This window comes from Gymnodraco acuticeps, unplaced genomic scaffold (assembly GCF_902827175.1).
Source record: "Gymnodraco acuticeps unplaced genomic scaffold, fGymAcu1.1, whole genome shotgun sequence".
Classification (NCBI taxonomy): domain Eukaryota; kingdom Metazoa; phylum Chordata; class Actinopteri; order Perciformes; family Bathydraconidae; genus Gymnodraco; species Gymnodraco acuticeps.
Window position 1 is genome coordinate 2,659,825 of NW_022989977.1, and position 10,787 is coordinate 2,670,611.

The window sequence follows — 10,787 nt, forward strand, 5'->3', positions numbered from 1 at the left end:
TTCTGGCTCAGCTCCCTTTTCGTCACAACGGTGCGGTAAAGCGACTGCAGTACCGCTCCCGCTGCTCCGATTCTCCGGCCCATCTCACGCTCCATTGTTCCCTCACTCGAGAACAAGACCCCGAGATACTTGAACTCCTTCACTTGGGGTAAGGACTCATTGTATGTTAGTATTTTAAATTGAGATATTCCAACTGAAGAAAGAAAAAGACAATAAACACAAACTATGAAGGTGATGACAATAAAAACGCAAAACAATAAATGGTTTTAATGAAGATTTAATTTATATTATGTTTTTCCTTCAAGTAATATGTTGTGTGTCAGTTGTTTTTTTTTCAATCATAGGTCGATACATTATAGCCTACAGCATTTAACTTCAGAGCCCTGAGATATTTATAATCTGCCCTATTTTTTTAAGTAATGGATGGTGGATTCATGCATTGTTTTCTGTTTAACACATGATGAGAGAGAGTTGCTCGGCTCTACTGACAGAGCTCTCAGCAGGCTGAGGAGCTCCTGATAAGATGTGTCCAATATGTCATCAAATAGATACATTTATCTTGCCTACATGTGCATTTAATGTGTTATCCTGTTATATTGTATGTTCTGTGTGGAAACATATTGTCTCTTCATCATGATCACACAGAAAACGCTTTGCTAAAAAAAAACTGGTCTCGGTGTGATCGGCCCCCAACAGCTGTAGGCAAGGTTGGACAGTCTGCAATGTAACTATGGTAACATACTTATCCATTTGTTTATATTTCTCTTGATGCTTTACGTCCCTTGTTTGGGAACAATGAGTCTAATAAAGAGATAACAAAGAAAATATTCTATGCTTTGTGTGCCATCTCCTTTCAAAGCATACTGTTGAAAATGTCGAGGCAGCAGCTTCACACCGCTGAACCAGTGTTTGACAGCAGCGTTAATGTAAAAACAACCAAATAAAAGGTGATGAAATAAAACTAGGTTGTTAGGCCCCAAGCCATTTTTTCAGGTTTCAGGCTCGAAAATGACATTCCCAGAACAAATGACCATATCTTCCCTTCTAAAAGGGTTAAATTAATAATCTTTTTTCTCAAAGTAATGATAAACCTGTGAGTTGGATGTAGAAAAGTCAGAATCAATAGAGATGTTTTTTATTTTAAAGAAAATTCAGATTGAACATGGTAAAAAACTGTAAATTATAGTGTCCGTCTAAAAAATATGTTGTACTTATAGTGAAAACTAACCTTGGATGATGGGTTAGTAGACTAAAAGCTTTAGGAATCCAAAGTACAACATAATAAGTACCCTGTATCAAGATTGATGCAAAACAAGTGATATTTGACCTTTTTAGACAGATTTAGCAAAAAAAACCTCTTCTGGGGCCATTTGGGTGGATTTTCCATATCTCTGGCCCCCCTTGTTCGATTTTGACATGTAACATCTCTTTCTGACCGTTAGAGCCAATAGAATCCAAGGGAAATCGTCCCGCACACACTCATGTTAAAAACAAATGGTGGCCTCTCTGCGCATGCTAGCTTGCAGGAGAGGGGAGAGGTGGGCACCGTTAGATTCTGTGTCTCCTTGCGATCATAAACGATGTGTTGGATGTGCACCAAGAATAAGTAATAAGGGAGCTAGGAGTGATTATCGGTGCAGTAATAGGTTAGCATTTTTCGATCAGGGGTCATTTAGATGCTTTTTATGAGACTTGTTTTGGTAAAAATGGTTTGTATCGTCAGTTAGCTAAGATTATTCCCGTTAATCTGGTACACATTAATAGGTTCTTAAATATTAAGATCCCCTGAGACACAGTGTCGTGAAAAAAAAAAACTAAAGTACCCGCTGGCGGGGACCTTCGGGCTTAACAGAAGATGTGCTTTCATTCACAGTAATACTGATTTAGAAAGACCAAAAACAGATATTCTGTCACAAAAATGATATAGCACATGTCCTACTGAATTTATGTCATAGGGTCATGATAATACAGGAATGATGGATTGTGTTACACATATGTGACACATGCATCAAATCAAATTACACAAAGTGTCAGAAAATACAACCCTCTCTCTTTTCCTCCATACCCACATCTCTAAAAACGGGGGTAGAAAGGAGCTGATCCAGATTTGCGTCCGATATGACGTAATATTGGAAATGTGGGCTGGCTTTACAGCCAGTTTACTATCAGAAACATAAATGCTAAAGAAAGCTCCTAACTCTCTACCAGACCGCATTGTCTAACTCTGACCACTGACACACTTTTCATCTATGAACACATGATTTTGCATTTATTGGGGTTTTGGATTGCAATGGCAACAGGTACAACCGAGAAGCCCACTGGTCAATGACTCTCCTGTTTACATTTTGAGAGAGGACCCTTCTTAAGGGCAACCTTGTTAGAAATTTTATTTTTAAATGAAAAGCAAGCCCTGGCTACCACCCTGTTTTAACCACATTTTGCTATTGTGATTACAAATGCCTAAATCTTGTGATGTTTGTCAAAATCAATTAAAAAAAATCCTGTATTCTGAAACTGGTCTTCTCCACTCAGGCCCCACTCTAAACACCCGAGAGGCCTCTTAGGACATTCACCAAAAACACTCTCTCCAAACCTCAGCTTTTCCTTAAAGTCCGTAGAATATGACACATACTTTGGAATCAACCTACAGGTATTTTTGGAGATTTAATTACATTTTATATCTGTTTACACAGCAACTTTCCAGGACATATTCACTTTGCATTTTAAGATAAAACACTTTTGTCAGTCTCCCCTGTACTGATCCAACTTACCACTAGATGGTGATAACATGTCAGTCCTTCTTTCCTCAACATGCAGCCTCCGAACATGGAACAGTTGTCTGTTTGGGTGCATAGAGCCCTTTACTGGCAATGTTACATATTTTAACAACATCCTACCCTACCCTACCCTACAACTTTAAATATTGAACCGCAAGGGCTGGTAGATGTATTAAGATTAAGTGACTGTACCTCACTGTAAAAGTCCTTCATTCAAAATGTAAGTCAAGCCAAGGTAAAGTATGAATGTTTAATCAGAATTTAAATACATAAAATGTCTCCTGTGACAGTTATAACCCACTACTACTATGCATTAAATAATGTGATTATGAACAATGTATAAGCAGGATTGTACTGTTGATCCATCTGTCTATTTTGTACATAAATTCAACTTAAATGCAACATAGGCTCCTCCTTAAAAATGTTGAAGGCCTATAGAAGGAGTTCATCATTTGGCATGTAGCCAATGCTTTTTTGTTTGAAACTTGAATGTGTAGTAAAGTTGTAACTTATTGTTCACGCCAATTGGTACAGGTATTTAGATTTGACATTGTTGTTGTAGGTATTATAAGCATTACAACTGAAATAAATATGAATGTACACGATTTTAATGTATTTACTTTTTACTTTTACGTAACCTGGCAACATCCGCCGATCTGTTTACTCATTTTACTTACGCGCGTTACGTACGTAGTACGTACCATAGACTGTGGTACGTACACAGACCACACAGACCAGCAGACAGACATCATGGCGGACGTGTTGGATCTTCATGAAGCGGGAGGCGAGGACTTTCCTATGGATGAGGATGGTGATGGTAATTTTAATACTTAACTCCACTTAGATCAGATGCTCCATAAGGTCAGCGTTCAAACAATGTGTAAATATTTAAGTTTACTTTAAAACAGAAGTAGCTGTAAATTCTACGAAGTACAAACGCTGACTGCGTGGAGGAAGGCCAAAGAAATGCTAACAAGCTAATATGAAGCTAACAACGCACTGGTGGTTCATTCAAACATTGTTTGTGAGATAGCTAGGTAATAATTGTTGAAAAGGTCCCTTTCACAAAACACGTGAAATCATTTTGTTTATCCCTAAAGCTATCATTTGATCACACTTAGCATGTTATTAGCCGACGATAGCACGCTGTTGTTGTTTTTTTTAAAAACTTTAGCTAATGGTAGGATACGCTAATAAAATGGGACAGGACTTACACTCGTACCTATTTCAGCGTCCTTATAATTTGTTTTGTTTTGCTTTCATGTAATCATCATGTTAACTATTCAAATTCAGCTGAGTTTGCATTTTATAACAGTACCTCAACTCAAGTTTACATTTTTCTTTCTCAGAGAGCATCCACAAATTAAAGGAGAAGGCCAAGAAGAGGAAAGGACGAGGCTTCGGCTCAGGTGAGTTACCATTGTTTGGGTTATATTGCTTTATGTTTTGGTCAAAGTTATCCCTATATTTCCTTTGTTGTTGATATAACTAACATTGTAAGATATTATAATGGGCTCTCCACTTATTTAAACTTGTAAAAGGACCATGGACGTTTCGAATGCAGTTTAATGCTAGAAAAGCGTCTTTCCTGCGAAATAAAGGCCTAGGTTTGAATTGGTTTAATATCACCAGACTTTTAGCTATAAGTTGTAATGTTATCATATTGACTTGGAGAAACAAACATTGAACATTTTACCTTTGGAAAAGACATGGTTTAGAACATAACATCCCTTGAAAGGTCTAATTTGTGTTTCACACTAAGACCATCTTGGGCAGAGAAAGATAGATTTTCTCCTGTTATCTCATTTTTCAGCATGCCGTTGGTTAGATTTGTCGTCAGTGCTTGATATTTCTCTGTGTTGCTGTTTCCAGAGGAAGGAGCCAGGTCCAGAATCAAAGAAGACTACGATACTGTGGAGCAGGACGGTGACGAGCCAGGCCCTCAGAGATGTAAGTGTTGCTGTTTTTCTCCAAGATGTAAATTAAATGTTTACACAATTTAGAACCAAGTAAAAAATACACGTCACCCTTAAATGCCAAAGTGCTTTGTTTAAAACGTAGAAAATTCATTACATTTCACAAAACAAATGTCTAAAATCTCTGTATCGTCACCAGTTTGTGGCTCCTTTAAAATCATATTTGCATTACATTTTAAATGCTTTAATTTGCACATTCAAAACCATCTAGGTTTAAATAACACAATTTGTCCGATGTACAATAAAGTACAACATTTTGTTCTGTGTCACGTGTTGGGACTGTTCCTTGAGCTATCAGTATATTATGTGTGTTGCTCTTTATTTTCAGAAATGCTTATGTTTTTGAATTGTGCAAAACAAGCAATAACAAACATTTAGTAGATCATGGAATATAGGTAGAAAGCAGCAGGATCAACACGTTAAAAAAGCAGACCCTTACGCCTATTCTTGTTTTTGTCTTGTTGCAGCTGTGGAAGGCTGGATCCTGTTTGTAACAGGTGTACATGAAGAGGCCACAGAGGAAGACATCCATGACAAGTTTTCAGAGTTTGGAGAAATCAAAAACCTGCATTTAAACCTCGACCGCAGAACAGGCTACCTCAAGGTGAGACGGATAACCATTCATGTTTCTGTGACACAGCCTCTGGGCCACTTTCTTCAACCGATTTTAGTTGTACATGTACATTATAAACCGTTATGGGGAGTACAACCGTTATTTAAACAATCCAATAGATGTTCAACTTTGATGTTAACCTACTGAGAAAATAAAAAGTCAGTGAAAGAAATTGGTTTTTCGAGAAGATACTTTTGGAATTAAAAATGATATTCTAGTTCGGTGGTTCAATAGAAAATGAGACTCACCAATACTCTACACACACCCTTTGTTGGCTTCATTTTAAATAGGCGTTGTACTGACTTGTTATTAAGACAGCCCATCTGATGGATAATATCATTTAAGATGGTCTAATTATATTTAGTTTACTTGTTTGCTACACACCTTCTTCCTGTGAGGATATTGAGCTAATAAATGACCGATTCAATTATCTTCCAATGAGAGGGAAAAAAAACACTTGAATTTTCAATCTAACTTTAAAATGAGAGAAACGGTTATTCTTAGTTTTCTTAACTATTTCAATATTGCCCTGCAACTGTTTGGCAGCACGACTGTGTTATTTGATCATTTATGGTGACAGTACAAAGCCTTGTACAACAGCTTTGGCTAGAACAAAATCCAACTTTAAAAATGAAATGATGCTATAAAAGCAACAAACCCTTGTGTCAACGTAGCCAGGAAAACAACTGCCCTAGTCACCCTAAATCACACTAATTCTTGCCTAAATTAAGAATTATTTCCAAATGAAGAGATCACAATACACGTTTCATCCTTCCTGACTGGTATAAGATGTTTATTTTTTGTCTATGTTAAGCAGATTTGCTTTACAAGTAAACCATGTTGTCACAGCTACTTGCTATTGGCGAATTGTTAACATAACATATTTATACGTTTTTAATTGCGGGATAAACAAACGTTCGCAGAATGGATCTGTATTTCTCTAATGGTTTTCTCAAAAAGACACATTGACCGTTTCTTTTGCTGTCCAAATGTACAAAAACGGTCCTGTAATCCACAAGGTGGCAGCATTGTTTCAGATATGAAGAAAGAACAAATTTTGCCCTGAAACAATTTCTCCACTGTCATTTCATTACAAGCAGTTTCAAGCCTTACATGATTTAGTGTCAAACTTGAACTTTTTTTTGTTCTTTTTCAATGCTTCAGTCATCTAATGTGTGTAATGTTGGCTTAGCTTTTATGCTAATCTAAAAACACTTGTTTCCTATTAGAATATAACATTAAATGGTCAGTAAACCTGTTTTGTGAATTTTAATCAAGTGTTGCCTAATGCCCAAAAAGTGATCCCATACATTGTCATTAACTCACATGCTCTCCTGATGACTGTTTAAGGGATATGCTCTGGTGGAGTATGAGACATACAAAGAGGCCCAGGCAGCCATGGAAGGGCTCAACGCTCAGGACATGATGGGCCAGCCTATCAGTGTTGACTGGGGATTTGTCAGAGGGCCCCCCAAGAACAAGAGGAGGTGAGGGTGCTGTGTTTATTTATTGTGTGTTTCGGCGTGGTGACAGTAACTTCCAGGACCCAAAAGAGTGTTGTCAACATTTATGTTTCTCTTTGTCATCTGCATTTTTGAAAGATTTTGGCGCTATATGGTAATTTTGGTGCTATTTCATGATCAAGCCTTTTTAATTTATCATATATTGCCTAGCCCTCAGTGTTTGCAAAGTCTGGAGAACCCTGTACTTAATATAATTTCCCAGTCATTGAACTTTTCCTTTCCCCCCCAGGACTGGTGGACGGAGACGCAGCAGAAGTCCTGACAGGAGGCGTCGTTGAGTTTGGCAGTTGTCATTGGCGTGTCTGTCACTTTGACAGGCAGTTTCTAATCCTCATCTTCTCATAAGAAGCAGTTTTCGTACGATATTTTTGTGTAACAGTTGTATGGCATCTAGTTGTACACATTTCAAATACTGGGTTTAGGAAATTCTCGGAAGAGATCAATAACAAATTAATAAATTGGCCTAAAAGCAGCATTTTCATTTTTTTTGTATATTGATTATGCTGCTTTACAATGCAACTAAAGGGTATCCATTCAGCTGTCAGTGAAACTAATTTTACTTTCGACACCAACTTGCATGTACTGCATTATTATTGTTCCTTCAAAATGTTGTATACGTTTTCTCAATGTTGCTGCATAATGTTGTTTTGTTTTTATATAACTTGGGGAACATTAAACTTTTTAAAAGATGCGTGAGTCCGGTTGTGTTTTATTTAGCCCCGCAAATGACGTCGATTTTACATCATCCTCGATGACCTCACCCGGGCAGTGGTGCCGCCCCTGTTGTTTTGTCAACCCCAAAGCACCTGCCACTCTGGGCTATCAATGCCACACTCATAGGCTACTTGGACAAAACCCCTTGCCCTTTATTTCTCTGCAGCCAATTGGCAAGCGCATGTTTTGTACTCTCGTTCTCATTTGGTGTTTACTCTATCGGGGAACATCAGTCATAGACTCCGAGAATGACCATTGGTTCTTATAAATGTCAATGAAATTGACTCTACGTTCTGATTGGCTGGATCGTTGTGGGGGCGGGTACTATTCTTCGGTTGACGTTGTTGTTGTAAGTGGTAGAGAAATTACTTTGTCGGCGGTGGTCCGGTTTGGGATTTAACACGTAGTTCCACCTATGAAGATGACAAAAAGTTAGGAATTGTTGGTATTGGAAACGTGTATGGTATTCGCATGTGGGCACTTGATGGAAAACTAAATGGGACGATGAGAAAAACATCTGCGAGGCCGTTGAAGGTAAGCAGTAAAGGGATACTCCAGCACTAGCGTCAACGTTAGCTAACGCTAGCTGCTGATTAGCCAGGCTTGAAGCAGCCACTTGCTAGCTAAACGTTACTGTTCAGTCTACTTACCGATACACAATAAACATGTATTTGCAATAAGAATGAATGCATTCGTGAAGGGGAGATGAAATGGACTATTAAGTGACGATAAAGTTATTTGGCTGAGTGTAAACGGTGCAGGAACCCCATGCGTTTGAACCATAGGTTTGAACGCCTCAAATGCGTTTATGTAAGCATGTGTATTGTTCGTTGATATTTTGTTTCGAAGAATAGTCGTAGCGATGGAAGCTGGTTTAGAGTCAACAGTTAGGACAAGCCATCATCTGGAGCATGGATATGCATCTGTTTACTAAGCAGGTTGACGAACATAATTGGTTGCTGAACATTACATTAGCTTTACGATCTGTCAACTAAAGCTGTGCAGGTTAAACCGCCATTCAAGTTGTGCTGAATTTCATATTAGTTGTATATTTGTGCCTTTATCTGTGGTGATTTTTGCCTAAAAAATGAACTTAAATTCTGCAGGCTAGCTTTCATATAGCTTGCAGTCACGATTTAGATGATCTAAGCCCGGTTCTTATTTAAACTACCTTTGTGATGTAACATTCTCTTAAAGCACAAGTTTAGAGAACATTGTTGGAGTAAACTGTTTACATTGACGTTAATTTCCTAACCTCTGACCAAAATAACCGGTTTCATTAAGCTAAAGTGGCTAACGTGATCGAGTGAGAAGCAAGGCATTTTTTCCTAAACCTTGCTGCCAGATATGTGTGACTATACTGCCTGAGCTGGCTGGTCATTCAGTTCATTTGTTTCCGTGCTGGTTTGGAAACTAGGACTTGTGTTATTTGCCGTTATTTCCTACTACACCACGACGAGAGTGTTGCGTTACACTTTGCCTTGAATTATTCAGGTCTTGTATTGGTCGGTTCTTTTGTTAGCTGGGACACCAGGACATACCGTCAACACAAAAAGTAGGACATAGAAGTTCTGCACTGCACTTGGCCCACAGGGAGACTATTTATGTTGTTAAAAAGCCATATCCTGTTGGACATACAGGCAGCAGTAAGTAGGAACTTCCACCTACAGGGTTAGTGGGATTTAAAGAAGCTAGATATTGTGCTGTGGAAAATAAAATGCATCCAGCCCTACCAGCTGTACTCTGGTAGCTAATACTAATGGTTGTCTGACAGTTATGACGAAGACTGTTGATCATTAGGAGTAGTAGTGTTAAAAGTTAGAATACATCACTAAATGCTAGTTTTACACGTTTAATGAATAGGATATTTGCCACAAAGTGAGCCACAATAAGATTCCCATTTGATTTAATTCAGGGGCCCGCGATCAATATGAGAAGATATAAAATGCCTATTATGACATTATCACTTACATTTATTCAACTTACAAAAAGCAACTTAAATAGGATTTGAGTCCTTTTATTACCAGGCCTTCAACATTGCTCATGTTTAGGCACTGTTTGAATGTTTAGGAAGGAGAACATGGACGCAAATGTTAACACAGGGAATGTCATAATGAACAGGGCCAAATTCACCATATACATTGGGGGGGACACATCTCCCCCAATATTCAGATACGCTCAAAATGTCCCCCCTCCCAATATATAGCCTAACTCAGTGGTTCTCAAACTTCTTTCAATAATGTACCCCCTTTGAAAAATAAATGCAGCCAAGTACCTACCCCCTGATCAGCGCAAACAAAATTGTTACGGAAAAAATGCCTATATAAAGAGGTACAGTACAGTGCTGCACCATCAGAGTCTGATTTATTATAACAACAACCTTGTAACTGAGAAACACTTAAATGCTACATTTCAAATGTTTAGAATCCATCACTAAATTCATGGCAAACCAATTTTAACATCATGTAATAACACTAAGACGACATTAGTTGCATTGAACTGATCTTTTTAATAAGTTGTACAATGTAGTGAGAAACATGGGTTTGTGCTTCACTGAGGAACTTTGTCATTCTCAGTGACAGGTTGGCAAACTGCAGTTATTACACTTCGCGTTTTTGAAATATGTGTAACTCTGTTAATATAAAACCCACACTGCTCAAACTTCGTTACTTTTCCTAAAATTAGTATATTTATTTATTTATTTTGGGGCGTGGGGAATAAAGAGAAAAAGATATATGAGCATTTTATGAGCATGGGATTTTGACCCCTCATATAAACATATGCATAATGCTATACTTTGCGGCCACACGCCGTTACCAAGCAACGCTTATTGTTTAGGTCCTTTGATAAGCAGGCAGTCATATCATTAGCTAGAACTAGCTAGATCTGATAGATTTGGACATAAACGCGAGTGAAGTCTAACCAGACGCGAGAGAGAGATCAGAGAACAGATCAGCTGCTGCTGACGGAGAACACGCAGCTCTGCATGATCACAGCTCCGCCGCTGTGACCACGCAGCTCTGCATGATCACAGCTCCGCCGCTGTGACCACGCAGCTCTGCATGATCACAGCAAAATACACTAAGAGTTAGACATAACACACTTAGCTAGTTTATCTACTATGGAACTAGCTAAACTAGTTATACATATATTTATTCTTTATTGTTGGGTCACTTATTACAGG

General features: G+C 38.2%; 2 protein-coding genes across 3 annotated transcripts in view; both read left to right on the forward strand.

Moving 5' to 3' along the window:
• Window positions 1-3,461: 3,461 nt before the first annotated feature.
• Window positions 3,462-7,580, forward strand: rbm8a (RNA binding motif protein 8A). Of its 2 annotated transcripts, none has more exons than XM_034211525.1 (6): window positions 3,462-3,594; window positions 4,127-4,186; window positions 4,650-4,727; window positions 5,221-5,357; window positions 6,717-6,853; window positions 7,119-7,580. In XM_034211525.1, the coding sequence occupies exons 1-6, from the start codon at window positions 3,528-3,530 to the stop codon at window positions 7,165-7,167; spliced, it is 528 nt and encodes a 175-aa protein (XP_034067416.1). In that variant the 5' UTR covers window positions 3,462-3,527; the 3' UTR covers window positions 7,168-7,580. The 2 variants fall into 2 exon arrangements, with proteins under 2 accessions (XP_034067416.1, XP_034067417.1); XM_034211526.1 differs by having other exon boundaries at window positions 3,479-3,588.
• A 362-nt stretch (window positions 7,581-7,942) lies between these two features.
• Window positions 7,943-10,787, forward strand: part of otud7b (OTU deubiquitinase 7B) — a 50,169-nt gene continuing 47,324 nt past the window's right edge. The window contains 1 exon segment of the mRNA XM_034211372.1: window positions 7,943-8,137. The gene's annotated coding sequence lies outside the window, so the exon portion shown is untranslated.